Genomic DNA, 18,969 nt, shown 5'->3' on the forward strand with positions numbered 1-18,969 from the left:
TAGCAGAGGTCATATCCGTTACTAATGTATGTATATGTGAGTTTTGTACAGGTATATGTGAGTTTTGTACAGTAAACTACATTGTTTGTTTCAATTAATTTGCACAAGGGTGTAGGTGCGCTTCAGCAAACATTATACTTCCCTTGCCAATAACCCAATGCTAAAGAAAACATCTAGAGGATCTGTGTGAACTTAATTACATAATGCTAATGAAACAGATATGAAGATGGGAAAAACCTGAAACTGTCTTTATTGGAGAGAACCAACACAATAAAAGTCTGTGCACTGCCAAAATTTCCTGCTCCAAAATCTCAGGCCAAATTATTCAAGAATGGCAGAAACAATGTATTTATATGGAATGTTAAAAAGAGCTAAGGAACCTAAAAATGTAAGCTGTAAGGCATAGAAAGAGGGGGATTTAATGGAGCTATTGTAGAGCTGGAGTCCTTTTGTTTAGGAACAAAAACTCTTATTATATAGACCAATGGAAGAAACAGCAATGAATACCACAGTAAAGAATTTATTATGAATGGAAGTACTAGGAAAAACTGTTGTAACAGATACAATTATGTTATTGGCACATGTTTAAAAACCTGGGATAGATTTAAAAAGAAGTGCTAGCATCAGAAATTTCCCCTTTAGCATAATATTAGTGAAGGAATGTTTAATATGGGACACAACTAGGGAAGTTCAATGTTTGGATAACTGGCATATATCAGGCTGTGTGCAGATTAATACAAACAGTTTTTCTATTGGTTCATCAAATGAGAACACCCTTGAACAGATTGCAATGTAAGCGAAGGATAAACAGAGGGAAACCGAGTTAAAAAATTAATATAAGGAATGAGAAACTTTGGCTTGCAAAAAGGTAGCTGTGAAGGCTTTTTTGCTTTTAAAAGGAACACAAGTTCCACAAAACATACAAACTCATTTTAAAAAACAATGATACATGCTTAAGAGATGTATGGGCCAGATGATGTATGCGTTGTTTTTTGTTTGCTTACTTGTTTTGGGTAACATTCTCCACAGCTGCAATCTATGCCACTATTATTTATTCAACTTATACACCACCGTATGGATGTGAGAGCTGGACCATAAAGAAGGCTGATCGCTGAAGAATTGATGCTTTTGAATTATGGCGCTGGAGGAGACTCTTGAGAGTCCCATGGACTGCAAGAAGATCAAACCTATCCATTCTTAAGGAAATCAGCCCTGAGTGCTCACTGGAAGGACAGATCGTGAAGCTGAGGCTGCAATACTTTGGCCACCTCATGAGAAGAGAAGACTCCCTGGAAAAGACCCTGATGTTGGGAAAGATGGAGGGCACAAGGAGATGGGGACGACAGAGGACGAGATGGTTGGATAGTGTTCTCAAAGCTATCAGCATGAGTTTGACTAAACTGTGGGAGGCAGTGGAAGACAGGAGTGCCTGGCGTGCTCTGGTCCATGGGGTCACGAAGAGTCGGACACAACTAAACAACTAAACAACAACAACATACCCAGAGGTTTCAGGGCAGTTCACAACAAGACCACAACATATAAAATCAAACCAAAAGCAATAACCCAATAACCCCCACCTCCAAAAGCCACATTCTAAAAGGGTGTTGGATGTCAATAAGATCAACCAAAGGCCGGGTTAAAAAGGAACATTTTTGCCTGGCACCTAAAGGTGTATAATGATAATATGGCCACAGTCACCATGGGAGTTCAAAATGATGAAGAAAACCAGAGAAAGTAATTGCTAGTTTTGTGTAGAAAGAAAAGGCGATATTCATCATTTGCAGTGGAAGTACCAGAAGGTGAATGATTTTGGGACTATAGTAACTTAATAAAGGATTTATTTTCTTTTTTCTTTCCCCTCACCATCTCAACCCTTATCTGCATGGTGCCTTTGTTCCACAAATATATCAAACAAAAGTACTACATATTTTAGCAATGGCAAGAATTTTAAGTGCCAAGGAAATTAGAACCAGGAGTTGTGGGAGCAACTGAATACTGCAAAGTTAAAAATAAGTATACAGGAGCAGCAAAAGAATCGAAATCAATAATCTACTTCATTTAAAAACAACAGGGAATGTCAGGAAGCAAGACAAATGATATGCTACTGTAAATAGCTTTTCAAATATTGTATAACCATAGTTTAATGTAAATTAACAGTGAAGGATTAAAGCAGAACTATGTAAGGTGCTGATAAAACATTTATAATTTTTATGAACACAGCAGTGTTCTCAAACCATCTCAAATCTAAGCATGGGTCCAAAAGGTTTTTCCTGCCACTTTCCCCAGGAAAAGTGGCTGTTTAGCACTGAATGGGAACAAACGTCAACTGAGTTTTCTTCAGACTGATGTTTGTTTTGATTCAGCACTAAACAGTGGGTTTTCCTGGGGAAAGCGAAGGAACAAAAGGAAAACATTTCTGACCTGTGCCTAGAAATCATGTGATGAGCAGCAGTGTGGATGAGCTTAGAAGTCACTGTCACACTTTCAGCAGTTTAAATAATGTTTTTCCCCCTAATATTGAAAATTGTAAAGTACTTTGGGCACCCAGCAGAAGTATACAAATGCAATAAATAAAAATCGAAACAAAGTTTAGATCTAAAACTCACCTTATAGATTTGAGGAATGACAATGTAGAAATGCTTGTGCTGTTCACCATTGAAATTTTGCAGCTGGGCAGCATATTCATTTTTGTTCTCATCAGCCATGTGTGTACGGAGATTTAATTGCTGCTTTGCCTAATAAGAGACAGTTCAATGACAGTGTTTTCTAGAAGTCTTCTGTTTAAACAAAATCTTACTTAGCAACATGGTCATTGTAAGTGAAATGCCATCACCTTTCATGAGCCCTGGAGATGCCCTTGTATCCTTTACCTTACATTAGCATTTGCAGGGTCAGTAGACAGTATTCAACTAAATAAATGCATGAGCGGAATGACTTTTCCACCTTTTGTTCCCCTGTGTATGCCCTGTGTTGTACCCAAATCTGCTTCAGTGGACTGGAGGAACCCCAGGACTTTGAATACAACCTAAGGTGTATAAACTTCTCTTTATAAACATTCATAACCACTCCAAAACATTTGTAGTAGCTTGTTCTTATTTAGAGAAAAGCATCTTTTAAGCTGGGCATGTACATCTCTCCATGCTATTCTCAAACAAAACATTTAAAAATGACCAAAAATAAGGAATTGCCATGTACACATATAGAAAAAGAGACAATATGTGACTGTCTCACCAACATTACTTTATACAATTCCATTCATTTCAAGCGACAACAAATATGGCACACAACACCATTTTGCTGAAAGTTCCTATTTCAGCCACTAAAGTTTTCTTTTCAGCAGTGGCAACCAAGATGATACCATCCAGAAAACTGCAACTTCCACTGGTCAAAACGTCCTGGTCGATCAAGCCACAGTTCTCTGCTACTTCTGAATTGGCAAACTATGGCTTTGGCAAACCCTCCAAAAGAGAACGGCAAACCAAGAGCAAACTGTGGCTTGCGATTCTGGTTTGAAGAGATTGCACAAACCACGCTCTGGCAATTCAGATGTAACAGCAAACCGTGAATTGATCAGATGAGAAACCGTTCTAATAAACTAGGCCCTATGAAGGTGGTGGTGTCGTGACACGTGCACACAGAATTTGTTCCTGATACTCCAAACCTTTGGAAAATAAAAAAAACATGATGTCTGAATGCAGCCATTGATTCACTGTCCCCTTGGCTGTCACATTAAGTTTTAAAAAGGATAACAGTACAGTGGTGCCTCGCAAGATGAAATTAATTCGTTCCGCAAGTCTTTTCGTCTTGCGAGTTTTTCGTCTTGCGAAGCACGGTTTCCCATAGGAATGCATTGAAAATCAATCCGGTTGGACTTCCGGGTTGGCGCCATCGCCGAATGGCGGACTCCCTCCGAGCTCCGGAGGGAGCCTGCTCGGCAGGGGCTGGGTCCTACCGCACCGGCGATGCGGGGACCCTTAAAAACCACGGCCACGGAGGCCGTGGACATGGAGACTCGGCTGGCACCGCTAGCGCCCTCCCGACTCGTGAAGGAGCCTTTTTAAAGGCTACGGATCGGGTGCCGGGGAGAAGCGTGGTGCTTTGAGTCCTCTGCTATCCCTGCCGAGCGAAGCCGCATGCCATCCGGCGGAGAGCGCTGACTTCTTCCATTGAGAATTCGGACTTTTAACAACAACCCGTGAGTAATTTGGAAACCGGGTTTAAAAGGAGAAAAAAAAGAATTTTTTTCCGGATTTGATACGAGCGGGGGGGGGATCCAAAAAGGAAGTCAGTCCCCCTCCCTACTGTAAACCTTCCAAAACAAGGACTGGGAAACCAAGGTCCAAAAAGAATTGTATTGCTGATAAAAACTAAGAATTCCACGATGGGAAATTACAAGAACTGTGCTGGAGGAAGAATTGAGGGAGAAGGAAAACGTAACCCCCCCCCCCTGGGAACCGGGGTGATTGAGGAGAGAGCCTGGTGAAAAGCGAAGGAGATTTTGACAGCTGTCAAAGTAGCTGTCAAAGTCGGAAATTCAAAGAGGACCTTAATACGAGGACTTTGCTGGTTAAATTTTGTTACAATTAGTTACAACCCGTTAAAACTTGGATACAAAATGGCGAAAACATGGATAACAATCGGACTTTTGGACTAGAGAAAACAAAGTTACAATAATCCCCCTAGAGGAGCTTCGGGACATTACAAAGAAGGTCGTAAGTGGAAAAATACCATCGGAATTTTACAGGACTGGTTATCTTCTGGGAAAGCTGCAAAACGGAAACAATATTGTGTCTACAGGGTGTTCAGCTAAAGGAGACAATAGAATTTTCTATTGAAGAAAGGAAGGGACTGAACGCAAGTTTTTGTTCCTGAATAACAATAACCCCTGCAGACTTACTAAATTTCTGAACTAGAACGTTTTAGCAGCGGAACAAGAGGAAACTGGACTACAACTTGGAAAGAACAATAGGGGGAGCGTTATTAAAGATTTGATGCTAAATGGTTTAAAAATAATTCTAAAAATAATTATAAAAAGAAAAAGCCAGCAAGGAGTTGGGGGAAAAATGTGATTTATGGACTTTAAAAATTCCAGGCAGATAACATGGATTGGTGGTCAGGGGGAAACTAAACCGGGGACGGGGGGGGGGGGGAGAAATAGAATCCAAAGGCTTGTCAACTATTTTCTGAATTGGTTTTCTTTTACTTACTACACTTTCTATTTCTTATTTTCTTATATTTCTATTGTGTGGGGTGTCTTTATCATTAAAAAAAAGGGAAATTGTGGAATGGAAAGGGGGTGGGCCCTGGGGAAAGAACTTTTGTTTTGTTAGTAAGGGTATTGATGGGGATTGTACAAAATTAAACTTAAATTCGACTAATGGTTTAAACAAACTAAGTTTTAATTAGAACTGAGCGCTTGTGGAGCCAACAATACGATAGGGGAATATGGTAGGGGTGGGGGAAAGAGGGAGTCCCGGAAAGTGGGTGTATGAAAATAAGGCTTTGAATGTACTTTAATCTTTTCTTTCTGTATTTCTGAAAATCTTAATAAATATTATTAAAAAAAAAGAAAAGAAAGAAAATCAATCAATGCGTTCCTATGGAAACCGCCTTCAGACCAGGTCCGGGGACAGTCTGTCCCCCGACCTCTTCTGAAGGCCGGCAGGGGGCGAAAGTCTTTGCTTCCACCCTGCCTGCCTTCCCGGGACAGCGGAGACTTCTCCGCTGTCCCGGGCGATCTTAAAATGCTGGCGGGCGGCAGCGCTGCCACCCGCCAGCATTTTAAAATCACCCCGGGACAGCGGAGGACTCCGCTGTCCCGGGGCGATTTTAAAGCCCCTGGGAAGGCAGGCGGGGGGGAGCAAAGACTTTCGTCCCCCGCCAGCCTTCAGAAGAGGTCCAGGACCTCTTCTGAAGGCCGGCGGGGGGCAAAAGTTTTTGCTCCCCCCCGTCTGCCTTCAAAAGCCGTCCGGGATAGCGGGAAGCGCTTCCCTGCTATCCCGGACCGCTTTTAAAATGCTGGCAGTGGGGAGCAAAGCCTTTCGGCCCCCGCCGGCCTTCCTGGACCTCTTCTGAAGGCCGGAGGGGGGGGGAAAGGCTTTGCTCCCCACGGCCAGCATTTAAAAGAGGTCCCCGGAGATTTCCCTATGGGCTTTCTTCTTGCGAAGCAAGCCCATAGGGAAAATCATCTAGCGAAGCGACGCAAAAAACGAAAAACCCTTTCGTCTTGCGGGTTTTTCGTCTTGCGGGGCACCACTGTATTGGAAAAAATGCAAATACCGTTATAGGAAAATAATAATAATAATAATAATATTTACCTTTTCAACATCTGCTTTAGTGGCATTAGTATCATTGTCCAGTCTCTCAAAACATTGCTGTGCTTTTTCTGCTTCTCTGCACTCTCTCTCAAACTTCTTTTTACTCTGCAATGGTAACATCATCATGTTATTATTATTATTTTTTACAAAATACTATAAAAAGACACACTAAAGTTCACATGTGTATACCCATATAAACACTCATATACTTGCTCTCACTCAACTATTTAATATGGTAGAATCCCACTAATTTCTATTAGTATACCATGACTGACAACTTTTAAACAAAAGTGAGGTTTTGTCTTGCATAGTTCATTTTGATTTTTATCCAAAAACAAAAAAAAGTAAACAAAAACTGAAGTTATAATTCAAGCCTAATAAAAGACACTTGCAAAATCCTCACTTGTTTTTAAAAGATCCCGATAGCAACATATATTTAAATCTTCCATTCTACTGTGCTGGGGGCTGATTTCAGCAACCATGTTAAGAATCATAGAGCTGGGAGGCATTTTCAATAAATTCTGACATAGCTGAAGTCTGTAAATCCTTCAAGGCACAATTCCTGCTGAGCTGCACACTGAATTGCGCAATAGGTTGCACACTTAGAAGTTATGGGCTGTTATGATCTCTGCAAACACAGCAATTTATCTGGTCTATTTAACAAAGATAACAATGATAACAAAGCTAATCTTCAGTTAATTTCTTTAACAATTGCCCACCAAACTTTGTAATCCTAAAAGTAAACAGGAAAAGATAGGGGCGAGAAGAGAGAAGAAAACTTACATTATCCATCTGCTTCCAACACATGTCAAGATACTGCTGAGCTTTTCGACCCTCCTGAAGGTGCTGGGAAATTACGAACGAGAGGGTTTTAATTTCTTTTTCTTTCAAAATCTGATATGGCACTTACAGTCTTTTACTTGCGTGTACTAAAGAAACCCGAACACCAACAGTGGCCTAGTTTGCACCTCAAAGTAAACCTACTTGGGTTTGTTTATTTCCTCCTCGCTACTGCATGGAGAAAACAAACCTGTTTCAGCAAACCACAATGCACATTGCTTCCTCCAAAAGAAAAACGTTCCACACTTTCCACTGCTCTCTAATCTACTGAAATACAGCAGAAGAAATGGATTTCTACCCATTTTGTTAAAGTGAAACAACTGGACAAACATCAGTTCTACTTGAAAATATTACCCTATTTCTATGGTGACACTATAAATGTGCACAAGGAAACTGCACCATGAGTGCAGTCAGGGTTTTGTCTTTTAGTTTTTGATGCCACATCTCCCGTGCCTGATGGAGTCAAACTATTAAAACTCAACAGCATCTTCATAACAGTATCATTGGTTAGCGTTTTATTCTAAAAGCACCTAAAATGTTCCAAGCACCAGACAGCAACATTCAAATCTACAAGGGTCCAGGCTCATGACTTTATAATCTGAATAAAAATAACTTGGTGTACAGTGGCAAAGACCAGCGAATGCACATGCAGCTCCCTTAAAAGCATGGCTCTGGGCTGTGACACACGTTTTAATTCTCAGACCAATGTGTGAGAATTAAAAGATACAGTCGTACCTTGGTTCTCAAACGGAATCCGTTCTGGAAGTCCGTTCAACTTCCAGAAAGGTTCAAAAACCAAGGCACAGCTTCTGATTGGCTGCAGGAGCTTCTTGCACTCAATTGGAAGCTGCGTCAGAAGTTTGGCTTCCAAAAAAGGTTTGCAAACTGCAATATTCACTTCCGGGTTTGCGGCGTTCGGGAGCCAAAACGTTCAAGTCGCAAGGCGTTCCAGAACCAAGGTACGACTGTACTTTAAATGCCTTTACAACAAACAACAGTTGTCCACAGAATCAAAAACACAAAGTTATTTATTTCTGTCGTTTGTATTCCGACTCTCCATAACACCTGAGGAGGCATACAATCGAAGTATAAAAAAAAGGCTGCAATCCTAAAACACACTCAAGTAAGGGACAAGCCGTTATTCCTTAATGCGCTGCAGTGTGACTGGCTTCTAAGCAAGCACCTGGAGGAATGCACTGCACAAACACTAACATTCTAAAAGATAACGCTTTATTAAATTGGGTGGCCTTTCATTCTGTTCAGAAGCATGTGTGCTTTTGTGGTACACTGTTCTCTTGTCACAGAAGTATGGAAAAAACCATGCAATTCAAATTTGTGCACCACTACTACACCAAAGAAGAGCTGGTCCAACAGACGAGACCTTGATAACAGTGAAAAGAATAATCGCATAAATTCTACAATCGTGAACCCCTCGTGATTTACCATTTTCCTTTCTGTTTTGAGTTCATGGGAATATCTCATCAGTTCTCCATATACCCTATGTCCCAGTTCTTCTGCTACTACTTCTCTCTGTCCCGCGTAGTCGTTTAACTCGTTAAGGATATTATAAAAGGCTATACATGAGGTAAACCTGGCAATACACAGTGAAGAAGAAGGAGGGAAACAAATGTCATGTTTCTGTTTATCCGGAAGTTACAGCTTTTGTTGCATAAATGGACCATAAAACATGTCACAGTTAGCATGGGGTACAACCTTGATAAAGGGACGCAGGTGGCGCTGTGGGTTAAAGCCTCAGCGCCTAGGACTTGCCGATCGAAAGGTCGGCGGTTCGAATCCCTGCAGCGGGGTGCGCTCCCGCTGCTCGGTCCCAGCGCCTGCCAACCTAGCAGTTCGAAAGCACCTCCGGGTGCAAGTAGATAAATAGGGACCGCTTACCAGCGGGAAGGTAAACGGCGTTTCCGTGTGCGGCTCTGGCTCACCAGAGCAGCGATGTCACGCTGGCCACGTGACCCGGAAGTGTCTCCGGACAGCGCTGGCCCCTGGCCTCTTAAGTGAGATGGGCGCACAACCCCAGAGTCTGTCAAGACTGGCCCGTACGGGCAGGGGTACCTTTACCTTTACCTTTACAACCTTGATAAAACGAATTGCAGAAAGATGCACAGTGGAGATGCCCCAAATACACTTCTCTTCACGCACATTGGTTGTTGTTTTTTTTAAAAAAATGAAAACAGATTTCAAAAGGTAGAAAAGAATAAAGAACACTACCTGGGAAGCCCTGCAGTATAGTGGTATCTCCTAAGATGCGAAATGGAAGAAGGACTGAGCTTAGGAAAGGACTTAATTTCCTAGGCTTGGGAAGCTGAACTTGTTGCAGAGATGATTTTGCTTGATCTTGAGGGTGTAACATGCCAACCATGCCACTCCTATGCACCCCGATGGATGGATCTACTGAACAAGTTTGCTACCAGCTCTGAAGACAGCTGCCTGTTTGCCTGCTCACCTCTTTGGTTGGAGGGGAAGGGTGCCACACTATTGCTGGCACTAAAACAAAGGGGGGAGCAGGGTGGGAAGGAGGAGGAAAAAATAAGGGGAGAAAATGTGTATGGAAGGGAGAAACAAACAAACATGTCACTGTATTTTTTATTTTTGTTTAAGACCTCATAAGCCTGTGGAATGTTTGCCATCTCTTTCAAATGGTCTTGAGCTCCATATCAGCTTCTGGAAGTCCTGTCATCTAGGTTTGTGTTTTGTGTTGTTCTTTAAAAAAAAGGTTAAAATGAAGCAGAGTGGCTCAAAATGATCTTCTGTGAGAAATAGTGTTTGGCTGATGAAACTTAAATCTCATCGATAATTGGATTTTGAGCTAGATGACCAAATTTTGTCTCTTGTAACCCAGTGAATACCGTCTTCCTTCAATGACGGCCTTCAATTGTAAAATCAGCCTTGAACAATCTCTGACCAGGGCATCTGAAAAAAAAAAAGATGCTTCCTGTGCTGTCCACACTGATAATAATGGAATAGCCTAAATTTCATTTCCCCCCCCGCCCCCCGTGTTAAGAATGGCCAAGCAATCAATGTTAGTAGGTTGTTGGTGGTGAGTGTTTGCCATTTTCTCCCTTATACTATGCTGAAAGACTGTTAACTATATAAAGTACAGAATAGAGAGAAAGTTACTCCACCCAACAAGTGAAGACTGACAAGGACATACAGCTTTGCAGCGTTCCTCTATAGTAGTTTTCAATGTACAGCTTCACAAAGGAACCTTTTCCAAAAATAAAACAACACTTTGTAGCACTCAACTCACCGCCTTTTAATCAGGGAGCGCTGACACTGCAAAGTGTCACCATACTTAAGTTTGGCTTTGAGCTAAAGAAAATTAATGTGCCATGGCTGGTGTCTAGAAATGCAACAAAAAGAACATTGCTAAAATAATGAATTCAGGTCTAGTTGGCAAAACAGCAAAAACAAGGAGATAAAACGACTTCTGGGCTTTACCTATTTCAGATACCAGATGGGAGATTGTGTGGTTTGGCGATTCTCCCTACAAAACACTTGGTGATATTCAACTAAGTCCTACTTAGACCAGATCTGCTGAAATTTCTCAACCTAAGTTAGCCATGTCCATTAACTTCAATGAGGCTACTCATGAGGAGTAGTAATGCGGAATACTACTGATTAACTCCACAAAGAAAATTAGATGTCAAGGGAGAAGAATTCTAGCATTCTTCCTAATATGCCAGTTTTCTGCATATGAAATTTCTTTGGGATGGTAGAGCATTCAAGCATTACTTCCTACCTAAAATATGTGGTACAGCCCAGAGTCTAATTTACTTCCTCATCTGCTGTGTGTGAGAACCAAGTCTTAGAATTCACAGCAAAGCTACATGTTAGGGATTCTCAGAATAGTTAAACATGATCTCAAAACTTAAATATTCAACATCCTTTGGAAAGCAGTGCAGAAAGTGTTAATAATGCCTTCGCTTTCTGATTTCTGAATACAGAACCCTTATATTTGGTCATTAAAAACCAAACTCTGATGTAAGCTGGTATGAAATTAATGGAACAATCCTAACTAGGTCTACTTGCAAGTAAGTCCTATTGAATTAAACTGAGCTTATTACCACGCAAGTGGAGGTAAAAAACACACACCAGCCTATCACAAAGGTACACAGACGTGTAAAAATATTTAGGACTGAGGCCCTCATTCAAAGTGTTTCCAGAGAATAACAGTCATTGAACACTGTGATATTTTTTCCCCTGACAGACAATAGAAAACTAATGCTCATTTTACCTGGGTTCTTCATCTTTGGATGAACGTTTAGGACAGTACTTCTTCACCAGATTTCTGTTAAGGGAAAAAAAAACATAGTGTTCTACTAAATAAGGACATTAATAAATTTCTGTTAGTATTTGTCTAAGGATCAGTCTCAAACTAGGTGAATAAGGAAACAGCCCTTTGTCCTCAGTTTACAGTTCATATATCTCCTGTGAAGAGGACCTACTTCAATAAACACCTTGTGATGTAATCATTTCTGAATGCCAGCACCTCCGTCAGAATATACCTCGATTCCTTACAACATTAAGATGTTTTTCTTGACAATAAATAATTTATCAGAAACAAGGATCCAGGAGCACACGCTAAAGATGTAGTTTATGATAATGAAACAGTCACAATATTTCTTCTCAGAAACCAAAACAGAAAAGAAGCTTATTTTCCTGTTTACAATATTATAAGTTGAGGAGAATGAAGTGATTGACGAAAAGCATCTAAGTGAGGTGCATGTTTTAATATCTATCCGTTTCTAGACAAAATAAATGCACGGTGCCCTTGGTACTAATAAACATGGGTGCCTGAATTCTCACAAATGTTGCAAGCGGGAAGGAGTGAAAATTGTTCCACCGCTGAGCAACTAGGAACAAAGCCAACCTATTGTTTTTATCTTATTCTTATCCAGAGTAGAACGACTAAAACAAAGACAGGGGCCAAAAACTTGGGGGGGGGGGGGGAGAGAGAGAGAGAGAGAGAGTTGTCCTATAGACACTACAAATTAATTTCTAATGAATAATTATAATACACTTCTTAGCAGCCTCTTTCCAGTATGGTAAAAAGATGCCGTGTTTCAGCCAGACAGAATAGGCTATTCTCCAGATGATGGTAAAGAGCAGCAGCAGTAACAGAATGCCTAGTTTAATACATTTTAAAGAGTTCAGCAGGCATTCCAAGGATTCCAGAGGCCTCAAGTTACTTCACTGCCCACAAATATTCCCACAAAGGAATAATGTATATATTTCATGTTCTTCAGCAGGAAATCTATTTTCTTTCCCCAAGCGATGCATTAAAGAAATGGAACTAAACTTCTGTACAACTTTCCCCTTGGGCTATTAGTCCCACTATGGATCCTGGTTTTATTATCAATCCTTAAAGTCAAACTCTCTTGCTATACTCATTGGGTATATAAAAGTTATATTGCGTCTAAACACTACAACATTCACATAATCCCAGGGAAAGAAAAGTCACAGAAGTTAGCAATGAAGAAATAAAGAGGTTTTTGAGTTATTTAAAAATAGCAAGAGCTGATGACAATAGGAAACTTTCCCCACAAAGGGAAACTATGGAAGATGGTTTGATTTAAGCATTAACATATGGTTAACACATTCAGTTTAAGAGGCCATGATAGAATGTTGATGAAAATATGTTCTGTTATACCAGAGATCTGGGTTCTCAACCCATCTCTTCAAAAAGCACTTGTGTCTACTAGTACAGTCGTACCTTGGAAGTTGAACAGAATCCATTCCGGAAGTCTGTTCAACTTCCAAAATGTTTGGAAACCAAAGCATGGCTTCTGATTGGCTGCAGGAAACTCCTGCAGCAAACTGGAAAGCCGCTGAAGCCCTGCTGGATGTTCAGCTTCCAAAAGAACGTTTGAAAACCGGAACACTCACTTTCCGGTTTGCAGGGTTCAGGAGCCAAAACGTTCGAGAACTAAGCTGTTTGAAAACCAAGGTATGACTGTATATGAAATGTAAAGCTAAAAGCTTTGTTTAGGTCACACTAAAGAAAGAATTGTGTGATACATCACAGCAAACAGTGATGTTTAGTTCCCTTTTTCCTTATGGGAGTAAATTGGTTTTCTTTCCAAAGGGGAAGTCAGTTGGCTATGACATATTGAGGAAACCCTACTATTGCAGTATGGAAGGCCCACTCCAAAGCTAAGACTCCCACAATTCACACTTTTTTTAGTGGCATTATGTAAGTGCCAAATAGTTTCTAGGGCAATATAGATAATGGAAACACAACCAAGTAATGCAAAGAAGGTGCATCTACACAAGCAAGACTTTCTGGAATTTATCAAAACGGAATGGATGTCAAGAACGGATGCAAGCAGAATTATAAGATCCGGAAACACAACAACACACACAAACATGCCAAAGTCCTGAAATAGCATTTTACTAAATTTCATCCTCGGGGAAAATAGCTGCAAGCTTGACAGTACTTTCCCAGGAAAATTCTGAATTTCTGACAAATCGCTTTGTTTGTTCAGCTGCTTTTTTTTCCGTGACCAAGAACTAGCACAGCCAAGCCAGAAGCATGAGAACCTAGTTGGTCCACAGTCAGCGTAAGGTGCCACAAACCCAATCCTACTGGGCTCAACAGGAATGTCAAATATAAGGTAAGGGCAGGGGTTCCAAATATATTACACAAGGAAAAGACAATAAGGTTATCTGGATGCTCACACTTACATACTAAGGGGGAGGTAGAGCAACGCTCCAATTTAATGCTATTTGGGGGGAAACAGGCACCAACCCTGCTGTAACAACAACAACAATGGCTTGGAAAGTATAGGCTAGTTTTAATGTTCAACAAACCAAGTATGTGCTTGCCAGGGATAGAAGATAAACTATATTGTTTTGTTCATTTGAAGAAAGAACTGAGTGAGTGAAACACTCCATCTTCCACACGTGTGGAAGAAAACCATGCACTTGTAACATATCAAGTTAAACAGCAGGGCCGTCTTATCCCTAAGTGCTAGGGGTGCAGGGCACCCTGGCTCCGGGCTCTCAGGGGTGCCAGGCTGAGAGTCCGGGGCCGGAAAGCTGAGTCTGGGGAAGAGCCCACCCATTGGTCGGAGTGCCGCTTTGCACAGCAAGTTCGGGGGCGACTGAGCCAGTGAGATGCTGAGGCGGGCGAGCGGCTCCGCACTCCTGTGCGCCTGGGACTGGGCAACCTGGGGGGGGGGGGCGCTGCGTCGCATATGTGTAAGACAGCCCTGTTAAACAGGACCAATGTAACCTAACAACACTGAAGGTGCACCACTGGATAAAATGTAAACGATTCTCAGCTGGTATTCCAGCATCCCAAAGGTTTGAGTCATCGTTGAGGGCACGTAGTAAAGAGTTCACTATTATGCAGCAATTTGAGTGGGCTATAGTTTTGTGCATTTAAAAATTCAGATTATACTTTCATGCTTCAGTACTATACAACAGGGAAGTTACCTTACACAAATAATGCACTGAGCCGTAACAGCCTGTGCATTTTGCAGCCATGATTTTACTTGCAAAACAAGTTATTTTTAGAAGGTGCTTGTTAGGTTTTTTTTACCTTCCTTAATGGTGTAACTTGGAATGCAAGTTTTAATCAGCTTAGTCTGTTGATAAATCAAGGTTGCGGGGGGGGGGGGAGGAGACAATTTTAATCAGCGAGTCTGAATGTTAAGGACACTTATGTTTCTTTTTCAAGGCTCCTTGGGTTCTGATACATTACTGTAAGGGTAACAATTTTTCAGCTATTAAAAGACCTTTCTTAATTAGTATCTCTTGTTCATTAAGTCATACATTATATTAACACGTCCTTTAGTATCTCAAAAGGCACCTTTGTGGAGGCTTTGTTAACACAAAGCAACCGGCAACAGAATGTTGCAGTGTAGCCTTACCTCCGAACAGGAGTGCTCCTGTTCAGCTAGGCAGCCACCCTCCTTTGGGATACTCTATTCCGTTCCCCACCCCATGACACCTTCCCATCCCACCCCACCCGCCAAATTTCTAGGTAATTGATAAACTGGCAAAGACGAAAATGATAAATCAGTTGTAAAAAACCTTTAGCTGGCTGACAACCCCAGCTGAAAGAATTCCCATGGTGAAAAAGGTTCTGGGGAAGTAGGCACAACCCTTTACAGTAGTGCCTCGCAAGACGAAATTAATTCGTTCCGCAAGTCTTTTCGTCTTGCGAAGCACGGTTTCCCATAGGAATGCATTAAAAATCAATTAATGCGTTCCTATGGAAACCGCCTTCAGACCAGGTCCGGGGACAGTCTGTCCCCCGACCTCTTCTGAAGGCCGGTGGGGGGCGAAAGTCTTTGCTCCCCCCCCTGCCTACTCCGCTGTCCCGGGGCGGTCTTAAAATGCTGGCGGGCGGCAGCGAAACCTTCGCTGCCGTCCCCCAGCATTTTAAAAGCCCCTGGGACAGCGGAGACTTCCCGGGGCGATTTTAAAATGCTGGCGGGCAGCAGCGCTGCCGCCCGCCAGCATTTTAAGATCACCCCAGACAGCGGACGCGATTTTAAAATGCTGGCGGGCGGCAGCGCTGCTGCCCGCGAAGCCTTCGCTGCCGCCCACCAGCATTTTAAAATCGCCTCGGGAGCGGAGAAGTCTCCGCTGTCTGGGGTGATCTTAAAATGCTGGCGGGCGGCAGCGCTGCTGCCCGCGAAGCCTTCGCTGCCGCCCACCAGCATTTTAAAAACCCCGGGACAGCGGAGGACTTCTCCGCTGTCTGGGGTGATCTTAAAATGCTGGCGGGCGGCAGCGCTGCTGCCCGCCAGCATTTTAAAATCGCCCCGGGACAGTGGAGGAATTATCCGCTGTCCCGGGGCGATTTAAAAGCCCCCGGGGAGGCAGGCAGGTGGGACAAAGACTTTCGCCCCCCACCGGCCTTCAGAAGAGGTCCTGGACCTCTTCTGAAGGCGGGCGGGGGGCAAAAGTCTTTGTCCCCCCTGCCTGCCTTCCCGGGAGAGCGGAGAAACGCAGCGCTGCGTTTCTCCGCTCTCCCGGGAAGGCAGGCAGGGGGGAGCAAAGACTTTTGCCCCCCGCCCGCCTTCAGAAGAGGTCCAGGACCTCTTCTGAAGGCCGGTGGGGGGCGAAGGTCTTTGCTCCCCCCCCCGCCGCCTGCCTTCAAAAGCCATCCGGGATAGCGGGAAGCGCTTCCCTGCTATCCCGGACTGCTTTTAAAATGCTGGCGGTGGGGAGCAAAGCCTTTCGGCCCCCGCCGGCCTTCCTGGACCTCTTCTGAAGGCCGGAGGGGGGGGAAAGGCTTTGCTCCCCACCGCTAGCATTTAAAAGTGGTCCCCGGAGATTTCCCTATGGGCTTTCTTCTTGCGAAGCAAGCCCATAGGGAAATTCGTTTTGCGAAGCGCCTCCAAAACGGAAAACCCTTTCGTCTAGCGGGTTTTTCATCTTGCGAGGCCTTCGTCTTGCGGGGCACCACTGTACAGCAAAGGTCGGCAACCTTATCCGAGGATGGGTGGGTCGACACTATGACCGTCGGAGGATGGGCAAGAGCATGTGCGCACATGTGCTCTTCCGGGTCGGAGCAGCGCCTGTGCACATGCACACATGCTATTTCCGGCGCTCCTCCAACCCAGAAGTGTGCTGGAAATAGTGTATGCGCATGCGCACAGGCGCTTCTCCATCCCACACATGTGCGCACGCTATTTCCGGAACACATCCGGGTTGGAGGAGCACCCGTGTGCATGCGCACAGGCGCCATTAACCCAGAAGTCAGTCCCCATGCTGCGTCGGTAAGAGTGGGCAGCGAGAGTCGCCATGGGCTGGTTAGACAAGCCTCGTGGACCGCTACCAGTCCATGGGCCTTAGGTTGCTGACCCCTGCTTTACAGCCTGCTATGAAATGTGTCCCTGTAGAATTTGTTGGGTATTTATTATCTCACCAGTTTCCCCACCTACTAGATACACTGTTATGACAAAGCACATGATTCTGATGCTTCCCTCCATATTTCAGGAAGTCTCAGTATTGAGATTTTGATAATAAAAATCACATTACCAAATATAAATATTAATTTATTATGACCTGGGGCAGCACTCTGAATATATTGAAGAATTTTTAGATACTGGACTACATCGCTTGTTTTGGGAAAACATATACTAAAGGTAGACGACGATAGATCTGGCCCAAAAGAGGGAAATGTCATTCTTAAGCTACCTAAAGCCATACCTTTCTACGTTACGTTATCCATCTTTAATCTCTATGTCTGCTGCACAGAGCTGAGCAAAGTGGGAAGGCTTAAAATCTAACTCATTATTATTCAGGAGACGAAACAATAATGCTGTAACCAGGCAACTGCACAAGAGAGTCTTTTGAAGAGATTTTCTGGTGTGTTGCAGATAAGAATGGAAAATACTTACCAGGAAAGCACATGCATGCATACTCCCTAACAGACTGGACTGACAGTGGGGGAGGGTCACAACTGCAGATTTTTAATTGCCATGCAGACAGCTAATCCAGGTTCTGCCATTTTGCAATACGGTAGTATTGGCACTAAATTCCTAAAAAGGTTGCAATGCATAAAAATGCACCAGGGCAGCTAGCAATCTGGGCCTGGCTGCACTGGCCGCCAATTAGTTTCAATGTGCTGGTATTGACCTATAAAGGTAAAGGGGGCAAAGGCGAAAAGGACCCCTGGATGGTTAAGTCCAGTCAACTATGGGGTGTGGCGCTCATCTCGCTTCAGGCCGAGGGAGCTGGCGTTTGTCCACAGACAGCTTTCTGGGTCATGTGACCAGCAGGACTAAACCACTTCTGGCGCAACAGAGCACTGTGAGGAGTGCCACAGCACACAGAAACACTGTTTACCTTCCCGCCACAATGGTAACTATTTATCTACTTGCACTGGTGTGCTTTTGAGTTGCTAGGTTGGCAGGAGCTGGGACAGAGCAACGGGAGCTCACCTTGCCACGTGGTGATGGTCACAAATCTAATCTAAATGGTTACGATCAGAGCTCTAGTACTATTGTTATCTACTGCATTCACAAAAGAAAAGGAACGGCAATTAGTGGATTTCACTTTGTACTGTTACATAGTAATGAATCAGACACACCATTTCATAGCTGAATGGTGACTAAAAATAGGGCCTTTTTCACAGTGGTGCCCTGCCTTAGCTCCCAGAATGCTCCACGGAAAAAAGAATTTGCTACTGCCACTGTATTTAATTAGGTTTCACTGGAAGAAATTTAAACACTTGCTTAACTTTCTCAGTGAAATCAACGGGTCTTCAGAACCAACTCTGGCTGGATTGCGCACTGTATGTAATAATGATAATAATAATAGTAATAATTTTATTATTTATACATGGCCCATTTCTGAAGGAAATCAGCCCTGAGTGCTCACTGGAAGGACAGATCGTGAAGCTGAAGCTCCAATACTTTGGCCACCTCATGAGAAGAGAAGACTCCCTGGAAAAGACCCCGATGTTGGGAAAGATGGAGGGCACAAGGAGAAGGGGACGACAGAGGACGAGATGGTTGGACAGTGTTCTCAAAGCTACCAGCATGAGTTTGACCAAACTGCGGGAGGCAATGGAAGACAGGAGTGCCTGGCATGCTCTGGTCCATGGGGTCATGAATAGTTGGTCATGACTAAACGACTAAGCCACTCTGGGTGACTTACAGCACATATAAAAGCATAGTAAAAGGTCAAACATTAAGATCTTCCTGATACAGGGCTGCCTTCAGATGTCTTCTAAAAGTTGTGTAGTTCTTTATCTCCTTGACACCTGAAGGAAGAGCGTTCCACAGGGAGGGCGCCACTTGCCATGAAGGCCCTCTGCCTGGTTCCCTGTAAC

General features: G+C 43.2%; 1 protein-coding gene across 5 annotated transcripts in view; it reads right to left on the bottom strand.

Annotated features, from left to right (window-relative positions):
* Positions 1-18,969, bottom strand: part of FNBP1L (formin binding protein 1 like) — a 74,897-nt gene that overhangs the window by 24,572 nt on the left and 31,356 nt on the right. For 3 of the 5 annotated variants that reach the window (XM_083743450.1, XM_083743449.1, XM_083743453.1), the window contains exons 3-7: positions 11,410-11,463; positions 8,601-8,748; positions 7,101-7,163; positions 6,318-6,422; positions 2,607-2,735 (exon numbers count right to left, since the gene is read on the bottom strand). In XM_083743450.1, the coding sequence (XP_083599576.1) occupies positions 2,607-2,735; positions 6,318-6,422; positions 7,101-7,163; positions 8,601-8,748; positions 11,410-11,463 (499 nt within the window). Of the gene's footprint in view, positions 1-2,606; positions 2,736-6,317; positions 6,423-7,100; positions 7,164-8,600; positions 8,871-9,248; positions 9,876-11,409; positions 11,464-18,969 lie in introns of those variants that run through there. The other 2 variants (XM_083743452.1, XM_083743451.1) reach the window with 2 other exon arrangements.

Source organism: Podarcis gaigeae (genome assembly GCF_964106915.1).
Source record: "Podarcis gaigeae genome assembly, chromosome: 6".
In the NCBI taxonomy this organism is placed as follows: domain Eukaryota; kingdom Metazoa; phylum Chordata; class Lepidosauria; order Squamata; family Lacertidae; genus Podarcis; species Podarcis gaigeae.